A 23,704-nucleotide genomic window follows, 5' to 3' on the forward strand; every position below is an offset into this window, starting at 1 on the left:
AACTCCCTAGTTGGAAAAAGTGGCCTAGAATGGACTAGCTACTAATTGTTTTTAGGTCGTTTTTCGGGTTTTTTTTTTCTAAAATCAGTCATTCAGTCCACGTTTTGCTTCCAAACCCTGTATTTCCTTCTCCCTTCCTCTCTTGTCTCAGCTGATTGTTGCTGATTTCCTGCAATACCTTTCTTCAAATTGTCAGGGTTACCATGTTGATTTTCGTTTTCTTTTTTTTTAACACGATTTTGAACACTTGTAATAAGGAGTTAGAACTGAAGAAATGGATTGAATCCTCAAATCATTCTCTGACAATAAGAAAGTAACACAGCTTATTTAAAATTGAAGGGATCTCCATATTTATTCCCTTTTCCAACTTTTCCATTCTCAAATAAGTATCCACAAAAACACTTTTTAAGAATATATATTCATAAATGTGTATACTTATATATATAGGGTGGTCCATATAAATTGGGAAAAGGTTTAATGCCTTATAACTAGACTTAGGATTTGTGAAGGATCAATCAATCGCTCAAAACATTGCTCTTTTTGACCTTTTAAGGGAAAAATTGCTAATTTTGCCCTGTTTTGTGTGAAAATTGCTCGTTTTTCCTTTTTTAATACTAAATTTTTTTTCTAAAAATAAGCTTTTGACATCGCAATAGTTCTACCTTCCTACACGACATTACACAGGCCTGCAAAGGCCAAAAAAGTGTCTTGCCCACAAAATGTCCTCACTTTTGGGAGACCAGGTTTTTGGACTGCAAACAGACCGGACCAGAACCCAAGCAATTTATATTTCTGGGAGAGGGTCGATCATGATGCTTTTGTCAAGCATCTTTCGTCTGTGGAGGCAGACCCGTAAATGACAAAGCTGGGTACGCACGAGGACGCCCGGACCTGTCAAAGCTTCTAGCACCATGTGGCCAAAGTTATTCAGAAAGGTGGTTTTCATTATGAATGATTGAATTTCATCTAATGTAGCTTTCAAATAATAAATAATTTATGGGGCTACCACATCTAGTTTGCTCGTTATAAGCCTTTAAATATATTCCCAATTTGCCTGTAGCACCCTGTATATTATGGTGTACAAGTTTGAAAAAGGAAAGATTACATACTTTTTCTCTATCTATCTGTTCCAGAGAAAATTCTAACGTTATTATTATAAATTGACATACATAAAAAATATTAAGTAGATATCTTATTGATTTATTCGATTCCTTACTTAAGAGTTCAGAATCCCATCATAACAAATATTTCAATAAAAATATTTCTTATTTCTACCCATGTCCTACATACATACTTGATACTTCTTTTTCAAGAAGAGGAAGAGCCTTTAAAAGTTGAAACGTGAAAGGTGTGTATGTGTATGTTTTCAAGGACTTCACATTAATGACGGGATCTTTTTTTTTTACTGTAAAACTATACATTTGCGGAGGTTATTTGAATGTAGGTCTTATTAGTGTAGTGTCGGCCATTATTTATTCGGCTCAGACAAGTCCAGTCTCAGGACGGGTTTTAGGACTGCCAGTTGTTTGAATTGGTTCTTACTGCCTGTCCTTTGAATTTTTCTGCAGCCAAATAAGATTTATGAGTTATATGTAAAGGACAGTGCTCGGTAATTTTCCCCCGATCTTTTTCGCCAAGCTTAATTTTACCGCATGACATATTTGCTGCCTTTTTTATGTTATTACCGAGTGGTCCATTAAAATCCAGGCTTGTTGATCGGAGTTTTTTCTGATCGGCGATCAATTGCAATATGACGATATTATATCGCTGATCGCAGTATCGCAATCAGTCCTGATCTTTAAATCGCTATATCGCAACAGAAATAGCAAAAAATTGCGATCCGACCAATTCGTACAAAATGTCATTGTCTTGCGACAGCTTTCGAGACTGTTTTTTACGGCTTTGGTCTCATCTTGGTCTCAAATCATCAAAGTCTTGGTGTTGGGTCTATTACACTCGGTCTTTTTCTCGAACTAAAAATACTAGTCTTGGTCTTGATTTTCGTCTCAAACTTTATAACCTATGTCTTGACTTGGTCTCGATCCTTATATATAGGTCGTGGGGACTCATTCGGCCAATATTTATAAAAAGCAGTACCAGCGTTTGTTCTCCAAGGCTAAACAGATCCTGAGAAGAACTAGGCCGATGCCGAGAAACGGCAATTTTGAGAAGCAGCTCCTGTTAATGTCAATTAAAGAGCTAGACGAGAAGTGATTTATGTAGATATTTTATTATTCGCCGGCAGACAATATTTTAGTTTTTTTCTACATACATTTTATTTTTTTATTATTGTAAAATATTCATAAAAAATACATTTGAAAAAGGTGTATAAATCATTTATTTAAGTTAAAAAGGTATTAATATAAAAATATATTTACAAATATAAGTTTAGTTATGGGTTTAAAAAAAATTGTCTTATCAAAAATGATCGCAATCAAAGTGATGGGATCGGATGGCAAATAGCCCTGATCATGATATTGCTATATAGCAGTGAATTTCTGTTCGCAATTTTTCTCCTGATTGCTCACAAGCCTGTTAAAATCTGAACACTTTGAATTTTAAAATTCAACAATATATAATTTATTCAATTAACAAAAGAATTTCAACAAAATTATTACTATAAACAGATGTGTGTCTGAGCTTTCATAATGTAGCCGTCCTTAGCGGCTATACAGACTTTCAGGTGGCGGCGGAAGGTCTGGCACTCGCTGGAGATATAGTCCTCTGTCGTAGGGTCCCATTGCTGGCTGACAGTGGCTTTGAGGGCATCAGTGATTGGATGACGGATACTAAAGGTCTTCCCCTCAACATGCTCCCAAAAGATGTAGTCGAGGGTAGCCGTAGGAGCCTGGGGAAAAGTGTCCAAAAAGAGTTCAGAAAGACTAAAAAGTCTCATTCAAAAGAGTCTTGCAACGGAGAAGATGGGTTTCTTTCATTGCTGTATCAAAAGTGGCATCTTCACTCTCACAAGGCTCTTTCCACCCACTTATTGATAGCTCTCTGGACAGTCTGGTGTGAAATCCCGAGCACGGGCCCTCATGGACTCGAGGGGATTGGCCTGTTTTCTTTCACTCCTCTGGGTCCAGTTTGACCTTATTGACAGAGCCCTTCTTCCTCTCTAACGTTTAGGACTTGTTGACAGCGTAGACAGTGGTCCTGGAGACGCGTAATAGCTTGGAGTGCAAGAATGGAAATCCGTCGATCACGTTCAAGTGTCATTTTTCGACTTGTACGTCAGCTAGAGTGCTCAGATTTGTTTTATGTTGTAACTAATTTTTATGCTTTAATATATCCAATTATGAATTAATTTCAATCACTCAACCTTCATTAATAATTGAATTAGTAAGTGTTCATATTTCAATGAACCACCGGATACACTAGTGATTTAAAACTACATATTAATGTGCACCCCCTCCCCGAAAATAGTTCCGACGTTCTTGCCACTCTGCACCCTGTTTTATCGTTGCAAAATCTTGTTAGCGGTGTTGGTTATAAAAGAAGGAGATTAACCTAGAGGATTCGTTGCAGACTTATAATTGAAAGCCCTTGTTGAACTCAAAGTAGAATTGAGGATCGAGACCTGAATAATTCTTGTCAATGTCCATGTTTATTTTCTTCTCCATTGTCACAGCTTATTGTTACTGATATAATCAATCATGATCACAGCTTAGCTGTTCTCCTCCAAAACATTCTTCAAGTTGTTAGAATTGCCATGTTGATTTTCGTTTTGTTTTTTTAAACATTCTCAAAATATACACGATTTCCATCACTACACACTATTCTCTCCTCAAAAATGAAAAAATAATGAGAACAGCTATAGCAAATAATACTTTTAGATATTCAGGCAGGGAATACTTTAGTATTGGGAGTCTACATTATATTTTACACACCCTAATATTCAAGAAGTTGTGTTACAATCTTTCAGTAAGTGTATTGACTATTTTATTTGTGTGAGAATAATTCTTAATTTATTGTCAGTTAATAAAATTTTGGCAGAAAAATTAAAAATAAATAAAATATTACTTTCAAGAAGAATCATTTTGACTCATAACTGGTTAGAAAAACACCATTCTTATCATTCTATAATAGAATATAATAGGTATATTATACTATTCACAATATAAATCTACAGTGTAGAAAAAATAAGTACATATTTGATCTCTTGTGGATTTTGTAAGTTTGCCCACTTATAAAGATTTTCAATGAGATTGAGGTCCAAAAACTGGACCGGCCACCCCATGACCTTAATTTGCTTCTTCATTTTTAGTCACTACTTTGTTTCCATGGTAATAAGTTTTGTGTTATGGCCGTGCTAAAAGATCCATTTTCAGTTCCCTGATTATCTATACATGAGGATGTCAATGAATGTGGTATTGTATAACTTTTAGTATTACACTTAATTAATCTTATAAAAACTGTTTCAATTTTAGAACCCAAGAGGTTAATTCAATATAGATAGAATTCAATCATCAACTTCTGAATATTTCTATAATCAACAAATCAGCTCACCATTTCTTGAAATCAATCTGAGAACATAACTATTAATCGATATTATGTTATGTTATGTTATGTGAATATTTATAATATTTACATGATACATCTGTAATATTTGATATAATTTGTCCCAGTGGCATCTACATAGATAAGATCATATTATGATGAACAGACCAATTCAACACAACATTTTTGTTGTAAACATTTAATTATCCTAAAGGCTATAAATTTGCTTACCTAATATATTATATTTTGTATTTGAGAAGTCATTCACAAAAACGTTTTTGAATCATCTTCAACGTTTCGCAAAGAAAAGTTGAATGGGAAAAATTTCTTTTAATTAGCTTATAGACTTAAATTAAGCATTGGACTAATAAAACTTTTATTAGTTCTAGATTAAGCATTATGATTGTATGATTGTTAAAAGATTGAATCTTTGGTTGTATGATTACTAGTTATTGTAATAGGGGGTAAAATGCTGGGGAAGGGGGTAGATGGCTAGGGGAGTGAAATCCTAGGGATAAAAGGACAGGTGTAGTCGTCCAGAAGGTAATAACCCTAGTACTGTTCATAATAGCAAGTATTTTTATTTGAAACAGAAGATTAAGAAGTTGAGTCTATGACGCAATATTTGAAATATTTTTTTCTAAACATCAATGCATCATACATGATAAGAAAAATATTAAAGGAAATGAAAAATTATTGCTTAAATACATTACGTAACGTTTATATAATGAAATTCCCCATCCAAAAAAAATAGTAATTTTTTGTTATAAAAATGGCTTACTTCCACTCCCCCATTGTTACAACCTTTTTGAACGACTCCTTATCTCAAAAAGAGTATAAGATCTTTAAGACGAACACAAAACTCCAAAGAAACTCACTGACAAATGACAATTTCTAAAGTCATGGTTCGCATCTATTTTTAATATAAGTAAATATTCATATCTTTGTACAAATAGAACAAATCAAACGATGACACCTTCTTCATCGACTATTACTGCCTCTTCCGTCGTCGGGCTTTCATTATTTTTGGAGGATATGCTTCGTAGATATTTTAACGTATATTCAGCTTCGTATATAGCTCCTTGCATTTTATAATGTATATTCGACTCCCGCGTTCCCTCTCTTGCGTGTTTCAAACACTCTAACCCCTCCTTCAAGGAATCAATTTCTGCCTCTATGAGCTGAATGAAGTCCTGAGTATGAAATCGATTTGCATCATGAAGTTGCCGACCCAGCTGAAGATGGCAAGTGGATGCTTCAAATATTGAAAGACCTACAACATAGATAATTTATATATTTAAAAAAATTACAACTGCATTGCGCTATTATTAATTATGTACCTCTCCTTCGAGATAGTCCTGGATCTACCAATTCAATAACTTGATGTATATGATCTAAAAGCTCTTTTCTTCTCATGTGAACCTCTAATGGTATTTGATTGCCATCACCTACTCTTAAAGCTAAATCAACATATGCTTCGTTCAGTACTATTCGTATCATTGTTGCAACATAATGGTTTGGATGAAAGAGTTTTACAGCTTTGATTAAAAGCTCTTCCAAAAACTCAATAGAATTACCAGATTCTTTCATTTTCGCCTCGAAATACTCTGTAAGTTTATCTACAGCTGCACCATTTGTTTTGAAATGACAATTATTACATAACCATTCTGATGATGGATCCAATGGATTAGAAGGTAAGATAGTTCCTTCTCCTACACATCTTAAACAACGAGTTGCCGATAGAAAAGATCCATTTTCTGTTGGGTCCCTACATCTATCACATTTGCAATCGAAAAACCAGTTATTTGATATCCTAGAACGCCTTCGATTCGTAGTTTCAAGGGGAGATACATATTGCTTTGTGATTTCCGTACCAGCTGAAATGTAAACAACTGCTCGACACTCGACAGAATAATCTACTTTGAGTATAGTTTTCGAATTTGATATGCATGAGTGAGATAAAAGTGATGTCAAGGGATATAAGGCATGACCAGGATATTGCTCCAATTTTTCTCCTATGGATGGACCGTGGATTTTTACAGAATTAACATCCAGCACTCCTATATACAAAATTATAAATACAAATTTTGATTTTAGAAAGTATTAAGCATTACTTACCAATTATATGGAGTACTTCATCCACTGTTGCTTCCAGTGATGAACATCTATCAACTAAAAAATCAGCGACTTGCTTCTTGTATATTTCCCAGTAATCCCCAGCTTTTTCGTGTTCAGCATTGTGATCCATCATTCGCTTAATGATATCATACTTGAGTGGATCAGTCTTTTTTAATGTAAGAGCTCTTACAGTAGTGATGGACCAATATATTGGATCTCTTTTATCCATAGATTCTACAGTTAGTTTCGGTGAAAGTTTCGAGAAAATAGAGCATTCCTTGGCATGCTCTTCACCAAAGCCACACATTTCATCGCAAAGAGGTAGATTACATCTAGGACAAAGGATGGGTTCATCAACCTAGGACAAGATGTCAATCATAAACATTTCAGGAATACAAATAAATTACCCTTCTCATACATTCTAAACATGTAGGTAAACTGGAATGATTTGGACCATAAGCCAAGGGCTCTTCTTGAAATATGATTTCTCCTGGCTGTATATCTCTCGAGGCAACCATATATCTACATAATTCATATATTGTTGGTACATATTATATTTAGATACAACAGATCATGGGAACATTCTTACGTGCATACTCAAAAGGGATGGGCATGAAATATAAGGAATAACACTTACCGTCCAACTTCTTCATTGAACTTGACAGTAAATGGATAAGGATCTCCATCATCACTTTCATGCATGGATTGATGCTCCTCTGAGCAGTATTTTACTTCAGGATTACTTTTACAAACGGATGCAACATCTTTTGAGTTGCATATATAGCAGCCATTGATCTCTGTACCTTCTATAATTTCCTCAATCCTTGGACTAGAAACCAAGTCTTCTCCTTCTTCGACTATTTTAACCCTCATGGCATAGAAAAACAAAATTTAATTTCACTCCTCTTCAAAGCTATAACTGAATGTACGATATCAACTTTTAAAATTGGAAATTGGGCGAGTGCCAAAATTATACTCTTGTCAAAATGAGAAGGACGATGTATTCAAAAAAACAAGAAAAAAACTATTAAAAGAAAGTTGTATAATAGGGGTTGGAGAATGCAGAAATACTGTACCATATTATCAATGAACAGTTAGTATTATCGGCTCATTATAAGATTCTACGAAAACAAAACGTGAACTTTTTGTTCAAATATTTAAGAAAAATACTATTTTTGAAATCATTTATAAATCATATATTTTTATTATTTGTTGGAAAAAAACACAAAATTTAATTATATTATCGATACTATATATTGGAGGGGTGAATGATAGCTCCAAAACTTGACTGAACTGATTAATTAACACAACAGATTGAATTTTTTAAATAAGTAAAAAATACATTTACCTAAGAAACGACCCCCATTATTTAAAAAAATATCCATATATCAATAAAATTTAGAAAGATGTGTAAATTCATGAAAGTAAATTAATTGTATATAAAAAAATCTTATCATAAGAAACATAATTAATAAATTTAAAATTAGCAAACGGCTCAAAAGAATTGAATGAGAAACCCTATGAGTAATGCCAAAAAAGCTATTCCCATATAAGTTAGCTCTTCCCTTGTGTATAGAAAATCCGTAGATAAAGGCCTATGGATTTGGGCATTATCAGCCTCACGCTCAGTATCACTGGAGGATAAATTGTTTTCAGACGACGTTCTATCATCTCCCGTTGCAGTAATTTTTGATGCAAGGGCCTTTGACCCTCTATTCAAGTCACCCATAAAAGATTCCATTTTAGATTTTGCTTCTCCAGCAACAGACTGTAAATTGAAGGTTTCTCCTACAGAGTGACTTATATTTCGAATTTTGTCTTTGGTTGTTGTAGTTGTCGTTGGTTTCACATTGGAGCAGGGTTGATATTCATCATTACTACTAGAACTGGATTCTTTATCCAAACTTTCCGATGTCCCAACTTTTTGACCAATGCAGCTCTTATCTTCAGCAACAGCACTATCATCGATGATCTTCTTACCACTTTTTTCGACGGCTTCAAGCAGTGCAGTATCTATACAGAGAAAGCAATCATTTATAGTCTTCATCTAATCATTCATATAAATAAACTTACCTTGATTTCTTGCACAAGAACCAGACGATGATGTATCAGGTTTATTATTAGGCATTTTTTCTGCCGACGAGGGAAACGAGAACTCAGGATTAGTTATTGTTTCTTTAGGTAAGTTTGATACAGAAATCTCATCATTGTTTAATTTTCTATTATTTAATTCCAAATATTGATCTTCTTCGACAATTTTATTTTCAATTTTTGATATTTCTTCTGAATTTAAACTTTGAATAGTAATACTATTATTATTTAGCTTACTTGTGCACTCTTGTTGATGGGCTTCAACTATAGGCTCATCCTCCTTATTATCGACTAATAGACCAGAGTCTTCTGTATCTTTTCCTTGAGAATCATCAACATTTTTAACAGAGGCAACCTCAATATTAATTTCTGTCTTGTAGGATTTTTGTTCATCAATACTAGAGTTCTCAGGGATTAAATATGAATTATCTTCAGTAGCTTGAATGCTTTCATCACACAAAACTTCATCTTCCTTAATTCCTGATTGCATGGAATGTTCCATTTTTGTTTTTAATTCAGTTACTTCTTGCGTAGAAGAATTTCCAGAATCAGCTTCAATATCCTGGTTATTTTTAAAAGACACATCAGTGTCTTCTTCCTTAATTACAATGTCATTAACATCTACAGAATTATTAATCCCTTCACATACATTTTCTTCATGAGACATAGACTCTACTTTATGTTCAACAGCTACTTCTTCAATTTTATCATTCAAATCTTCCATGTTCTGGTCAAAAGTAGAAATTGCAACTTCAATTGACTCCTGCTGTGGGATTTGCTCCACATCTTGAGAAATTGTGGCTACCACAATTTCTTCACTCTCAAATTCCTTAATGTCTTCTTGGAGACCATTCAAATGATCCTTTTTTTCAATATTCTCCACACAATGTTGATCCTCTCCAGATATTTGAGAGGGTTCTATTGAGCTTTTTAACACCTCAGCATTTGACTCAATAACATCTGCACATTGAGCTTCCATATTAATTTTAGATTTCTTTGTATTTGATTCCGATATTTCATCACCTTGCTTATCACTTACTTTAGCAGGACTTTCTGATTCATTGGCATTTGATTTGAATATTTGCTCTCCTTGGTTATCACTTTCTTCAGCAGGACTTTCAGATTCCATTGAAGCTGATTCAGTTTCTTCTGATAATAGAGAAATATTTTCTTCATTCGAACTCTCCAACTCCCCATTGCTTGATTCGGAGTCGTCTGTTCTCTGTTCAATTTTTTCTTCCTCATTATTTTTCGTATCATCAGAATTATAAGTTGAGTCATTATTAACTTCAATCATATGTTGCGTAACAAAAGACGGCTCAGATTCTTCTTTGCATTGCTCTTCACTCTGTTCATCACTACTTGATCTCTTTTGATTAAAAGCGCCTGTTGCCCCTCCGACACGATGAGAGACAAAGGAAATCGATTCAGACAGGCATGCATTAGATGGGTATTTTGATGCACCGATTTGAATAGATATTTCTGAGCGTTCATTAGATTCTGTTGGGTTATCTGAATTCACCTCGAAGGTAACTTCAGATACTTTATTTTGAAAGGGTTCAGAGATATCAAATTTAATCTCTTGCGCTTCCAAGTTGGGCAAGGATTCAATTTCTTCTTCAATATCTTCTTCATTCTCCTGGACTTCATCTTGATTCACTGATATAAAAATCGTTGATGTTTTATTTCCTTCTTCAAAGTTTTTATATAGAATTTCACTAGGATACTCATGGACCTCCTTTTCGTCCGTTTCTTCATCATCGTCGTCCACTTCAGTTAGAAAGGCGGATTGTACAGATGCATTACAAGACTCACTTGGTGTCAGCCGTTCCACATCCTCACTACTGCTACTCTTTTTACTAGATAAGCTCGCTTCAGGGATATTTAAAGGACCATCCAAGACGTCATTATCCGCAAAATGCTCTGCAGAGTAATCATCTGTCTGTATAATTACCGGCATAATTCTATCAACGAAAAAGTAACATCAATATATTATACACAATATTTAAAAATAACTACTTTCTCAGTCTTAAATACACTAACACTCGCTTCAACTAACATGTAACAAAATGCAAAGAAAGAAACCCTATAAATACTCACATGTAATTATGAAATAACTAATTATAATTACTCTTCAACTTCAAGAGGGTGAACACAGGTAACGGATTTAACAGAAAACTCAAGATATCTTCCAAATAGAAACTAATTGACAATTGTTCTTGAGACTAGCCACCATGAATTATGATATGAGCGTGCGATTGCCGAGTACGAGCTGCAGTTCGCATTTCACATTTGTTTCTCCTCTCAAGAAATAATATTATAAATAGTGAAATACAAGTGACAACATATATATATTTTAAGATTGACTACTACTTAGCGTCTTTCCAGTTCATTCCATTCTGAAAGAAATGAATGAAAAATGAGAGGATCAGGAGAAGAGTTTCAATGGGTTTTATTACTACTATTTATGAATGGAGTCTTCTTCCTCGATTGCATTTATAATTGACATTGATTAATTAATTATTTTTGAACACGATAATAGCGAGTTGCATTTCTCTGTTGATGACATCAAAATAAGGCATGTCAACTGAGCTAATAGTATTATTAACTCACAAGATAGTAGATTATTTCTAATAAATCATTACTTAGTATAGCCTTCAATGAGTTGAAGGCCGGAATGCTATATTACGTGTCCAAAGCAACTTAAATTACAAAGATGTTTCTAATTTTAATCTTGGCAATGTTTTTAGGGAGGAGATTACAAATTCAAGGGTTATTAATATACTCAATTGTTTAAAAGCATTACAATACATGACTGACCCTTATCTCTAAGACTAAATAATAATAAATAATATATCAGAACAAATCCATGCATCAAAACATTATTTTAACAGTCGGTGAGTTTTCCATAGATTGTACGAAGTAATCGTCTGAAAGGATCCATGGGAAGACTTTCACCCGAGACCAATGGGAACCCATGGGTGAAGTTATGATAGTTAGCTATATGAGTCAAACCCTCGTTACTTGGACAAATATCCCTCTTTTTCTACGGAAATATACAAATAGAAAACATATAAGCATTGAAAACGGGGGGAAAAAAAGTATCGACTTAAATGCATATTGGATAAGCTGCATTCAAGCGAAAATAATTAAATTTACTTTAAGTAAGGTAATGGCTTCTTCAGCGGTCAATCCCTTGGTTTTTATAAGATAAAATATAACACAAGTGGCGGATCTTGACGTTCCTATATAGCAGTTGACGAGAATTTTACCCTTTTTAAGAGCTGAATCTATTATTTCAGTCGCTGTTTCGTAGTTTTCGAGTATTTCTGTATTGTGTTTCACCTCTGCATCATTGATTTCAAGTCCATAGTAATCAAAGTATTTTTCCAGAGGGGGTAATGAGCTCTTTGGAACGTAGGACAAGCCCTTGTCTCCATCTGCTGCATTTAGGATAGTTTTAATCCCCATTTCCTTTAGTTTATCTATATCCTATTATTATGTAATAAATCATTTTAATCAGAAGTAGTCTGGAAGACAGCAATGAATGAATGACAGAACACTCACTTCAAGGATCTTTTTATTCCCAATGTAAATGTCAGGATAGACTTCATCAATATTTGCCTCCTAATAAATAATTAAATGCAAGTAAGTATTGCCAATGAAGTGTCGTTGTTTGCGACAGTCACATTATTATTAATAAATAACATAGGGGAACAATTTGAGGCAGAAATTTTGTTCAAATGAATTGAAGACAATAATCGAATTTATCTTTGAGCACAGAATGCAAAACTGATCACAGTCATCTGGAATTATAGTAATTCAGGACTATTAACCTTCAGAGTCATTTTTACCCTTAAAACAATCCCCAAATTAAAAATAGGATTAATAATACTTTTGTAAAAGTGTTTTTATTAATTCGGTTTCTTGTTCTGAACTCGATATATTTCCATTTTTAGGCTGAAAAATGATGAAAAGCGACACTCTTCTTTAGATTCTTATAAATTATTAATAATACTTTGTGATGAGGAATTTCATAGCTTATATTAAAGAAAAATATTCAATGAATTATTTAAAAAATATGCATCTCCAAGGATTTTTGTTCCATTTTGTATTTTTTAAGTGATCCCATTTTGAAATATTAAAATTACTTACTCATCGTTAATGGATTGCTTTATTGTTTGGGTCCTAGTATCTCATTCCTAAGGAAGGAGTCCACTCTACTCTCTTATGAGGTCTGGTACTTCTACTCGGTTGAATTCGCCTCCCGTCGCCCCTCGAGAAATTCGGAATCTGAATTCGAACATCACTTTAGATGGATGATCAGGTTAGAAGAATCTTCCTTCATTTGCCTCGATCTTTCTTTTATGAGGCATGACGTCATGAAATTCTCATTGAAATCGGGAAAAATATAATGATAATTATGTTGACTATTTGCTAGTACACTCTCATAAAAAATGGGATCACAACTAAATGGAACAAAAATTCTTGGAGATGCATATATTTTAAATAGATCAGAGTAAGATACAGAATCAAAAAAACTATTTTTAATCAATAAAACACTTTGACATAAGTTTTATTAATCTTACTTTTAATTTGGAGATTGTTTTAAGAGTAAAAAACAACTCTGACGGATACTAGTCTAGAATTACTATAATCCAAGATAATTCAGATGACTGAGAGAAAAACTGAAATCAGTTTTGGATTCTGCGCTTATAGATAAATTAGATTATTGTCTTCAAATTTATTTGTACAAGATATGTACTATGTAATTGATTTTAAGTGTATGAAGTATGTATTGTACATAATTACCAAGTCCTCTGTCAAGGCTTCCATAAATTTCTTTACATCCTCTATAGTCTTGGGGTTTGTAATCTCAGGATCTCTATGAGGTTTTAAAATTTGAAGACTTGTCTTTGGATCCGTGATTTGATATGGAGAGGGGATCTTGAGGAGTAGCTCCTGTTGTTCATAAGTAAACAAAAAGAGTTTATTCTCATTTTTGGCCTAAGAATGTAACATTCTTACCTTGAGCTCTTCAGGTCTGACTTGATGCATAATTAATTAATTATTGATACCACAGAGTTGAGTCACAATTATAATTTAATTTCTGACTCCTTGGGTTACTGGACGTGCTGGAGGAACAAGTACAAGGGGTTCTTCCTCTATCGTTGAGCTCTGCTTAACTAAACAATTACTGATATTTTTCTATGTATTTATTTATCATTTATGTAACAATACATTTAATCTCATCTCTTGCGTAGTTAATCTCCGTTGATATAATATATATATACTTATTAACATTCACAGTTGTTCAACTGATAAGTTAGTTCGTTTATTTTAGTCCCCTCAGTCTTATATTTCCACAACAGGGGGTTTTCTATAAAACAATGCAGAGACATAATAGCACTCAACAGTAATGTTTTAAATTATATGAACACGTTTTCATTTTTCAGAAGTGTACGCAGGGGTGGGCTGGAGAGATGTAGCCCCCCCCCTCAAAAAAGGAATTATTACTTTTTACTAGAAAATGTAATATTTGAGTTTTTTTTCAAAAAATGTAATATTTAAAATTTAATTTTGGTTACAGCTGTTGATTTATCATTTTTTTTTTGAGAAAAGCTATGGTTTTTCAAATGTTTTACCACAAAATTCAATTTTTTGTGAATAAGTGTAAAATTTTGAAATTTATTTCCTAAAAATTTAATATTAGGGAAAAAAATTTCTAAAAAACTTAATATTGGGGAAAAAAATTTCTACAAAATTTGATATAGAAATATATTTCTGTGAATAGCTTTGGGTTTTTCAAAATTTTCTCCAAAAAATTTAATTTTTGAAATTTTCTGTCAATAGATATGGATTTTTGAAATGTTTCTCCAAAAAATTTAATATTTTAAATATAATTTTTGAAATATTTTAAGAAAGGCCGTGAATTTTAGAATTTTTTTCAATCATTTTTTTTTTTTTTTTTTTTTTTTTCAAAAGTAAGATCGTTCTTTGAGTAAGATCTACAAAACTGGATGAACAACAGGGAAAATCGGATATTGGATAATGAAGTTATGAAGTTTGCTGGTGAAAATCTTTAAGTTCAGAATTTATTTATGGGCTTTTACAATGCTTCCAGGTATAACAGTTGATATATTTTTGTTTTTTGTGCATTATAGATGTTCTTGGTCAGTCGAATCTGAAGCTGATTGATAAAGTGAACACAATTATGCTATAGCTAGAGATTTTTTTTTCTAGGAGCGTGAGGAGAAGGCTAGAGTGAGTAAATGTTACACTTTAATTAAGATCCTTGTTAATATCAGCTGCTTGTTAAATGATTTTGGAGGGAGAAAATGAACTACTGTTATAAAGAGGAGACCCTTCTATATTTAGAATAACATTAGTGCAGAGAAAATATCATAATTATATTTAAATTCATTTATTTTAATATGCATTTTTAAATCAATTTACACCAAAGATAGGCGAGGATTCTTCTTTCAGAGGAAGATGTTAACACAACAAAACTTAATATATAATGAACAAAATAGAAGATGAAGCACACACATCAACTATTTTTCCACCATAAAGCCACCCTCTACTTTTTTTATATCATAAATATATCAAATACACCATAGGAACAATACATCAGTCTTTCAGTCCTATGGTACAAGCTATCTTTTTATTTTCTTCAGTTCTAAGAAGGATTGAAGAATATAAGAAATAGACTAAGAAAATAACGAATGATAGCATAATAATACCTTTTAGTCACACACTTCCGACTTTAGGTATTTGTCTATTTGAAGAAGGAATTATGATGAAACCTCAGCGATTCAAATGACGTAGTTACAAGTAAGTAGGAACTACATGATTTCAGCTGTTTTAGTTTCTATAATAGACCGATAAGGACCAGTCCTAGATCTGACAAATTTTATTAGGAGCGGACTGTGACGACTGCAGTCTTTTTTAGTCTTATTTTTTTTTTTTAGACCTAGCCAACACTAATCCCATATGATGAATCAGAAACAAAATTCATATTTCTACAAGGTGGAGAATGGTCGAAGTTACAAAAAATCATTCTGAGGGATACTAGTTTGCCTATTTAGATTAGAAATTATGTAACGATGTTGATAATTTTTGGGGCTAAGCCGCCAAAATGATGAAAGCTAGTAATGGCCCTGCTAGTTTTTGGATCAATGTCTCATGATAATCCCCCTCCTTGAAATCTAAAAAATGTAATGTGTCTTTTATAAATCCGTGACACCCGTATGTAAATATAAGTTATTAATAGTCCTAGGCCGATATATCATTTGATCCAAATCGAAAAAGCGATATATCAGAAAAAATATCCAATATCTGCATCATCACTCTATTGGAAAAAATTCTTGGAAATTTCGATATTTGCTCCGATATTTTACATAATGTAATCAGAAAATAAAAAAGAAATGAAAATAAAAAAAAATTTATTCATTTTTTGTAGTCAGGGAATGCTTAATTTAATCATTACTAAATAATTTTTTTACTTAAAATAAAGAAGAGAGAGAGTTAGAAGTCCAGAAACATGGTCCTCTGTTCTTGTTCGGATAGGGCCACCCCTGTCTGCTAGGAGGGGTTTCTGGTTTGTAAATTGTTTGTCCTTTTCAGGACGGGGACTTATATCGGTCTTCATCTTTTTTTTTTTTTTTTTGGCTCCCTAAACAGCGATCTTTGTATATTCTGTTCTAGTACAAAATTATACAATTTTATATACGATAATTTTTAAAGGTTGCTACTTATACATATATTAGACCGGTTTAATTTTCAACTTTTTCCGTTCTTCGATTACAGATAGCGCGGAAAAGTTTTCCTATGGTATGAAAATAACAAATTGCATTGTCCTACGTGGTCATCTGTAGGTCGCACATCTCGATCAAATTATGAAAAAAGGTGAAAACTCTTTACTTAGTGAATATAGATATTAATAATATATTTTTAGTTAATTTGCATCAAATATTTTTGATAGACATTTTTTTAGTCTATAAAAAGTATTGAAAAAGGTTTTTTCTAAAATTGTTGCATGGGAAAAAAAAGATAGGTAAATTTTATGACCCGCGTATAGCGCGCATCCTTTGTCTAATATTTCTATGTAAGGAAAGGTCAAATTTTTCTTATGTTATTCTCTTTTTTTGATACATAGAGTAGCTTGAGAACAAAACTTTATTAATATTTATTATAGGTTAGAATAATTTCTATCCCAATAAATAAATGCACCATAATGATTAATGCTTTATTTTCATTCTTATTGGCGAAATAAAGAGTTTTCGCCTTTGATCATAAATTGATCGAGATGTGCTACCTAAACATGACATCTTTGGGCAATCAAATTTGGCATTGCTAATTTTCAAACTATATGCCTACTTTTTCGCACTAGCCATAATCAAAATTCGAAAAAAGTTGATAATCAAGCCGATCTTATATACAATTATATCCGATTAAAACCCTTGGAGAATGTTTAAAAAACGTTTAGTTTGACCATTGTTTGAAATTTTAAAGTTAAAAACCATATTGTAGTTCCATACATCAATTGTCACCCAGTATTTAATTAGAGGTTAAATATATTGACTTAGTTAATATATAATTTAGAACAAGTATTTTTATATGAATTAATTAAACTTAACCATTCATCCACTTGACCCGCGCTAAAGAACGAATGAATAGACTTTAATAATCGCACATAAGTTATTATTACCACGTGAGGGGAATTTAAAAGTAATGATTAGTTGGAAAAAAAGAGTTAATGCCATTTTTATTACATTCCTTCAAGAGGGGAAATAAAGAAAACAAGATGAGCTGCATACAAGATTATTCCAAGGAACCATGTCTTCTTTGTTATACATTATTTAAACGGTCATCGTGTTTTTAACTTATCCCTCTGAAGTAAGCATTCTCGCCTATCTTTAGTGTAAATTGTTTTAAAATTCATAATAAAATAAATATATATATAAATTTAAGTATAATTAGGATATTTTCCCGGAAATAAGGCTATTATTAACATTATTTCACTTTTTATTTATCAAATGAAAAATGGAAAGAATGGCTAGAGGCCATACGTATATGATGTACGCTTAAAAATCCAAAATTTTATCCCTCTCTTCAGATTTCCTATTTTTAGATTAGAAATTATGGATATATTTATATTATATTATTACATACTTAAAAATTTCAAATAAAGATCGGATTCATGTGACGTCAGCATTATGGATGTTGTTCATTTTGGGGCCCTATACAACAAAGTTTTATATCAATGAAGACTATTTTTTCATTAATATCAAGTAGTATCAAGATGGCGTCTACTTCAATTATGATGCAATTTATGACGTCAGTGAAAACGCTCATTGTTGATTTTGGTTATTTTGGGAGCCTTAACACCCAAGTTTATACAAATGAAACCTCTTTTTTCATTAATATTAAGAAAACTAGTGAACTCTTTGATGTCTAAATGGGACCAATAACAGGGGGATCCACAAGGTTTGGTTTTTAAATTTTTTTTGGAACAAAAATTCAAAAACCCATAGCTATTCAGAGAAGAAAAAAAAAATACCAAATTATGTGTCAAATATTAAATTTTTTGGAAAAAAATTTCAAAAATCCACAGCTATTCACAAAAAAAATTAATTAATGAAAACATTAATTAACTAAATTTCAAATATTAAATTTTTTGGAAAAATAATTTTAAAATCCATAGCTATTCATAGAAAAAGAAATTTTAAGGACAAACATTTCAAAAATTAAATTTCAAATATTAAATTATTTGAAAAAAAATTCAAAAATCCACAGCTATTCACAGAAAATTAAATTTTTAGGAAAAAAAAAAAAATTTCAAATATTAAATCCAAATTAAAATCTAAATCTATTTACAAAAAATTAATTTTTTCAGAAAAACATTTCCAAAACCTATAGCTATTCATGGAAAATATTTTTTTTGGGAAAAAACTGTACTGTACTGACCGTCATTGGCTTTGAGGGACTCGGTTTTTGGATGACGGCACTGCAGGCCTTCCCCTTGACATACACTCAAAAAGGTGTAGTAGTGGGGGTTGGCATCAGGGCTGTAGAGGTGACATAAGTGTCAAAAAAGAGTCTTGTCTCGGAGGAGATGGGGTTCTTTCATTGTTGGTGTCAAAAATGGCCTCTCCATCCTCACAAAGCTCTTTCCATCCACTACTTTTTTGATAGCTCTCTGGATAGTCTGATGTAAAACCCCGAAATCTCTGACATGGGGCCTCATAGATATGAGGGGATTGGCCTGGGCGGTTTTCTTTAACTCATCCAGGTCAAGTTTGGCCTTTTTAACAGAGCCCTTCTTCCTCTCCAACGTTTCAGACTTGCTGATGGCGTAAACAGTGGTCCTGGAAATGCCCAACTGCTTGGAGTGAGCGAATGAAAATTCGTCGATTACGTTCAAGTGTCATTCTCTCGACATAAGGTAGCAGCTCAGGTTTGTTTTATTTTGTAACTAATTGTTTATGGTTAAATATATCGAAATATGAATTAATTTTAATCGCTCAACCTTCATTAATTATTTAATTAGTAAGTGTTCAGATTTCAATGGACCAACCGATATAAATTACATCATAATTACACCATCATGTGTCTCAAAGGTGATATACCCAAACAAACAAGTTATATAACAATGAAAACCCTTTTTCAGTTATATTCCGGACAACAGTGAGCTATTGAATGTCAAAATGGGACCAACGAATACAAAGAAGTAAACCATACTGTCTATCAAAATTTTAACCATTTATGTTCAAGTCTTATTTTCTGTCTGATCCTAATATCCATGCAACATATGTTATTACATTGTTATTTCATCTTATTTCTATATTGTAGATAAAAATTAATGGATATAATTTTTGGTTAATTATCTTACTTTTCACCTCCCTCATCGATCAATTGATTGGTTCTGTAGGCCCTGAAAATGACCAAGACCAACAAATGCGAACGTAACGTGAAAATACTAACTACCATCTGATTTTGGCCCTCTCCGTTTCTTTTGGGATGAAAGGTTGTTAACTACAATAAAGGTTGCGACGTGTCCAATGACACGTTAATTTTGTAAGAAGCACGTTGTAATCCCTTTGATTAACGAGCGCTTCTCTGGCATGGACTTTGCTCGTAATCATGGGCATATCTTGTATCATATAGATAATATATTATTTGTTATTTTTTCTTAATAATAATATGTACTTATGAATTCTTGGAGTATTATACAGGATTTCAAGATTTTTTATCTGTCTCTTAGCTCCTCAGATTGAATTACAAATATTCTGTATCTATGTACAATGTAGATCCTTTGCAATAAATAACATTTCTATATAAAATATACTTTTCTCATTATTAATAGAAAAAATATTAATTGAATTCTAACATTACAAATGAGAAACAGAATTAATTAACCATGCAACTAACGGCTGTAACAATATTGTGTCTTTTACCCTGGCTGAATATTTTAACGTACGTAAGTAGCCCATTTCTACCTATCTAAATTGTTATATAAAATTATAAATATTGAGCAATTCATAAATAATTAATTTAGTCACTCACACAAAGATGAGGACTCTGTCGACTTGCATACCATTGATCCGGAAGGTAATTTTTGATTTATTAAACAATAATACCTAATTGTATATATGTCTTGGGCCTGGGCATAAAAGAGTGTTATCCGAAATATATTGATTATGGAAATGGAATTGTTGGAAAGTTCATATTTGAAAAATAATCTGGAAGTACATCAGTTAATCTTTCATACAGTCACACAATCTTTCATATATTAAAACAAAGAATTACCAAAGTCCATTTGTAATATTTATGCTTCAGGCCCACGATATATTTTGTCTACAATTTATAACTTGTATTGAAGCAAATTGGTTCGTATTATCATTTGTGATCGAGTTGTAAAATCAAACCAGGGGGATAGCCAGCGATGGATTATGATTATTGTGGGTTCGGGGATTCACCCCTGCGATTTTTTGATACTTTAACGGAATATGTGAATATATCAGGGCGTCCGCAGGGGGTGGTTGGTCAGGATGAAAATATTTACGGAAAAATTTAGATATTTTTTTTTTTTGAAAGATATACTTTCTTAAAAAAAGGTCATTCGGGCAAACTATCCAGCAGAGAAAAAAAATTTACCAATTGAATTTTTTTAGAATTTGTTTTTGAATAAATTAAATTTTTTATAATTAATTTGACAAAAATTTAATTTTGCATGAACAGCTGTGGATTTTTTAATTTTTTGCCCAATTTTTTAATTTTTTTCAAATAGATATTGATTTTTGAATTTTTTTTTTTCAAAAAATTTAATGTTTCAATTTTTCTTTCCAAAAAATCCCCAGCACTTCGCAAATAACTAATTTTTTTTTATCCATATCTTCACACAAAATAATTTATTTTGTGGAAAAATTTCAAAAATCCATAGTTATTCACAGAAAAGTAATTTTTTGGAGTAAAAAAAAAATTAATTGTATGTAAGAAGAATTGAAAAATTAAATTTATTGGACGGCATTGTTGAATATTCAATAATTGCATTATTCTCATCACAAGTCCTGCTCTAAATTCTTTGTTTAATCATTTTTCATCTATTTTTTGGTAATTTGCTTATACAAGTTATAACTTGTACAGATCATATAAAATGTGCTAATGATATCAGGGAATGACTCCAAGGAAAACTGTGGATGTCCAGAGAGATATATTTGTAACAAAGAGGATAATAAGTGTTATTATTTCCCCAGTGATATAACAGGTAACTATTATTTATGTTTAGTTCATGATGGATCCGTCATATCCTTGTTTAATTGTAGAAAAAAGTCATACCGATTTATTGAAAGATTATAAGGCCTATATAAAACAAAAGGAAAAAATAATGGAACAGTTTAAAAATCAGAAAAAGATAATTAAGCACGTTAAGAATAAAATAAAAGATAATATTAAACCAGAGATTGAAGATAAACAATCCCTTGATCTCGATGAGATGGAAGAAAAGTCTGAAAACAGCTCGATAGAACAAAATACTAAGAAAGAATCAGAGAGTACTTCCAAAAGCTTTGAAGAAAAACAAATAATCAGAGCCAATTCAAACAAACTAAATAATGATTCCACTCTACAGAACGTCAAGAATACAAATCTTATTGGAAATGGTGACCTACAAGAGAATGAATCGATTCCAGAAAGAAATGAATTGTCAATTTTTACAACCATGGTCTCTCAGAAAATTCCAATGAATCACTTTAGAAAGGCGTTTACTCAAATAAGTTTAATCCGACTGAATAATGACTTTGATAGACATAAAAGTACTTCATCAGAGGACAAAGAAACGGATCCTCCTAAAACCTCGGACAACATGTCTAGAACATCTAAAAATAAAAAAAATATTAATGTAACTAAAGTTTGTATACATATTGGTAAAAACCTCAGTAATGTTCGTTGCGTTTACCTCACATCTTTTAATGAGTCACTCTGTAATGGGAATCAATCTTCGATTTGTGGAAACGTGATGACGTGTCATCAGACGAAAAATGAAGGAAGCTTGCGTTGCGGGCCGACCAGAGACAATACTCTAGCCTGTGACGCTCCACAATGCAAAAAAGAATCAAGCATTTGTCTTCATTTTGATAATGCCACCTCAGAATGTTTACAAAAGAAGGAAAATATAAATGAAGAGAACTGTGGGTCACTACTATGTCCACCAGCCTCAACATGTGTCTTTATTCCTACAGATGGAATACATCCGGCATCTGCATTCTGTATTCTCCAGAATACATATGCTATAACTAGAGGATTGGACGAAACTATAATGGAAACGAATACAATCTTACATTTTTTGTTTAGAAATTGGATGTTGAATTCCTTTATTTTTTAATGAATTATATAATATAATAATTATTATTCAAACTATTCATAATATACAAAATCAACAATTGATTACATATATATATTATAAACCAATCAATTAATTTTCTTCGTCACTGGAGAGCCCGGCTATTTCCTCTTCATCTCCTCCCATAGCCCTCCAAAAGGACGTAACAACCTTCTCTGTATAGCGTTTCCTCTCATCTCCAGACAGAGAATTGCTATGAGATTTTAATGCTGCAAACTGATTAAATAACTTTTCAAAACTCTCCATCTCCTTTTCTTGTTCTCGGATACTCTCTTCTTTATTTGACTTGGTATCCTTAGTGATCTCTCCCGGATCCCAAGCCACCGTTTGCAAAGCCTCTGCAACACGAGGAAGTCCCACACTTCCTCCAAGTTCCTCTTCTTTCTCAGATAAATCCACTAATTCCCACCCTGAACAGGGAATAGCAGCTATAAATTCCGAACTACAAGAACTATTTGGCTCTTGAGCAACGATAAGACGAACTTCAGCGTTTGGAAAGTCTTTTAAAACCTGAGTCTCATCAAAGTTGGAAATTGATTTGTCAATGTAAACGAGGACTGCAGGCGGGTCATTGGGTGAGGATTCTTCTTTTGGTTGTAGTGTGAGTTTAACAGAAGCAGAGTAATACTTATTGGAAATGCGCCAGAGGGATCCGTCATTGGAGAGTTCTTCCTGAGGTAGAAGAGCTGAAGTAATGGATTGTAGGTCCTTGAGTTGGGAATGGTTGATGATTTGAACGAAATTAGGCTCTTTACTCGGCATTTGCTTAGTTTCTTGTAGTAATATATATTATATTAATATTAAATGTGTATGAATTTGATTATCGAATATTATTATAATTCATAATAAAATAATTGTCCATGACGTCATTTCATTTATTTTTTAAATAAATAATAATAATAATATGTTGCAATACTTTAGAACGTCAGCAACAGCTGATATTTTAGTTTTTGAATAGCATTTATCTCCCAACCTAGGAATTTTTGTTACTTAATTAAATCTGAAACTTTTCTAAGAAAAATTGATGAAGAACAAGAAAAGATATTCTCAAACCTTGCTCCAGATGGGGAACTCTTCAAAAACGTCGCCAAG

The 23,704-nt window shown here is 32.3% G+C and overlaps 5 protein-coding genes and 1 long non-coding RNA gene across 6 annotated transcripts; 2 read left to right on the forward strand and 4 right to left on the reverse strand.

Annotated features, from left to right (window-relative positions):
* Positions 1-5,391: 5,391 nt before the first annotated feature.
* On the reverse strand, positions 5,392-7,491 carry LOC121123697 (SET domain-containing protein SmydA-8). The gene is made up of 5 exons (XM_040718823.2): positions 7,256-7,491; positions 7,026-7,140; positions 6,619-6,976; positions 5,841-6,560; positions 5,392-5,773 (listed from the first exon to the last, which is right to left on the reverse strand). Exons 1-5 carry the CDS (start codon positions 7,489-7,491, stop codon positions 5,463-5,465), a joined length of 1,740 nt encoding a protein of 579 aa, XP_040574757.1. The 3' UTR covers positions 5,392-5,462.
* On the forward strand, positions 6,657-7,939 carry LOC121123699 (uncharacterized). The gene is made up of 2 exons (XR_005866071.2): positions 6,657-6,794; positions 6,850-7,939. It is a non-coding gene; the product is annotated as an uncharacterized lncRNA (long non-coding RNA).
* On the reverse strand, positions 7,800-11,302 carry LOC121123696 (uncharacterized). The gene is made up of 4 exons (XM_040718822.2): positions 11,169-11,302; positions 10,810-11,108; positions 8,692-10,673; positions 7,800-8,631 (listed from the first exon to the last, which is right to left on the reverse strand). Exons 3-4 carry the CDS (start codon positions 10,667-10,669, stop codon positions 8,114-8,116), a joined length of 2,496 nt encoding a protein of 831 aa, XP_040574756.1. The 5' UTR covers positions 10,670-10,673; positions 10,810-11,108; positions 11,169-11,302; the 3' UTR covers positions 7,800-8,113.
* Positions 11,145-14,025, reverse strand: LOC121123698 (dual specificity protein phosphatase 3-like). The gene is made up of 5 exons (XM_040718824.2): positions 13,738-14,025; positions 13,522-13,671; positions 12,277-12,336; positions 11,869-12,201; positions 11,145-11,755 (listed from the first exon to the last, which is right to left on the reverse strand). The coding sequence occupies exons 1-5, from the start codon at positions 13,765-13,767 to the stop codon at positions 11,597-11,599; spliced, it is 732 nt and encodes a 243-aa protein (XP_040574758.1). The 5' UTR covers positions 13,768-14,025; the 3' UTR covers positions 11,145-11,596.
* A 6,005-nt stretch (positions 14,026-20,030) lies between these two features.
* On the forward strand, positions 20,031-22,667 carry LOC121122373 (uncharacterized). Its single transcript, XM_040717345.2, has 4 exons — positions 20,031-20,187; positions 20,270-20,322; positions 21,386-21,478; positions 21,537-22,667. The coding sequence occupies exons 1-4, from the start codon at positions 20,132-20,134 to the stop codon at positions 22,592-22,594; spliced, it is 1,260 nt and encodes a 419-aa protein (XP_040573279.1). The 5' UTR covers positions 20,031-20,131; the 3' UTR covers positions 22,595-22,667.
* LOC121122377 (alpha- and gamma-adaptin-binding protein p34) lies at positions 22,342-23,581 on the reverse strand. The gene has a single exon (XM_040717349.2). It carries the CDS (start codon positions 23,372-23,374, stop codon positions 22,685-22,687), a length of 690 nt encoding a protein of 229 aa, XP_040573283.1. The 5' UTR covers positions 23,375-23,581; the 3' UTR covers positions 22,342-22,684.
* Between the last annotated feature and the right edge of the window lie 123 nt (positions 23,582-23,704).

The sequence above is a fragment of the Lepeophtheirus salmonis genome, chromosome 8 (genome assembly GCF_016086655.4).
Source record: "Lepeophtheirus salmonis chromosome 8, UVic_Lsal_1.4, whole genome shotgun sequence".
Lineage (NCBI taxonomy): Eukaryota > Metazoa > Arthropoda > Copepoda > Siphonostomatoida > Caligidae > Lepeophtheirus > Lepeophtheirus salmonis.

What these genes read in the sequence shown, in the direction of transcription:
- LOC121123697 (XM_040718823.2), bottom strand. Translation starts at nt 7,491, where the DNA reads ATGAGGGTTAAAATAGTCGAAGAAGGAGAAGACTTGGTTTCTAGTCCA. An exon ending in TTCAATGAAGAAGTTGGACG is followed by an intron (nt 7,141 to 7,255) that starts GTAAGTGTTATT and finishes TGAATTATGTAG; the next exon opens with ATATATGGTTGCCTCGAGAG. An exon ending in TGAAGTACTCCATATAATTG is followed by an intron (nt 6,561 to 6,618) that starts GTAAGTAATGCT and finishes TTTTGTATATAG; the next exon opens with GAGTGCTGGATGTTAATTCT.
- LOC121123696 (XM_040718822.2), bottom strand. Translation starts at nt 10,669, where the DNA reads ATGCCGGTAATTATACAGACAGATGATTACTCTGCAGAGCATTTTGCG. An exon ending in TTCTTGTGCAAGAAATCAAG is followed by an intron (nt 8,632 to 8,691) that starts GTAAGTTTATTT and finishes TTCTCTGTATAG; the next exon opens with ATACTGCACTGCTTGAAGCC.
- LOC121123698 (XM_040718824.2), bottom strand. Translation starts at nt 13,767, where the DNA reads ATGCATCAAGTCAGACCTGAAGAGCTCAAG. An exon ending in GGAATAAAAAGATCCTTGAA is followed by an intron (nt 12,202 to 12,276) that starts GTGAGTGTTCTG and finishes ACATAATAATAG; the next exon opens with GATATAGATAAACTAAAGGA. An exon ending in AAGCCATTACCTTACTTAAA is followed by an intron (nt 11,756 to 11,868) that starts GTAAATTTAATT and finishes ATATTTCCGTAG; the next exon opens with AAAAAGAGGGATATTTGTCC.
- LOC121122373 (XM_040717345.2), top strand. Translation starts at nt 20,132, where the DNA reads ATGCAACTAACGGCTGTAACAATATTGTGTCTTTTACCCTGGCTGAAT. An exon ending in GCATACCATTGATCCGGAAG is followed by an intron (nt 20,323 to 21,385) that starts GTAATTTTTGAT and finishes TAATGATATCAG; the next exon opens with GGAATGACTCCAAGGAAAAC. An exon ending in TTTCCCCAGTGATATAACAG is followed by an intron (nt 21,479 to 21,536) that starts GTAACTATTATT and finishes GTTTAATTGTAG; the next exon opens with AAAAAAGTCATACCGATTTA.
- LOC121122377 (XM_040717349.2), bottom strand. Translation starts at nt 23,374, where the DNA reads ATGCCGAGTAAAGAGCCTAATTTCGTTCAAATCATCAACCATTCCCAA.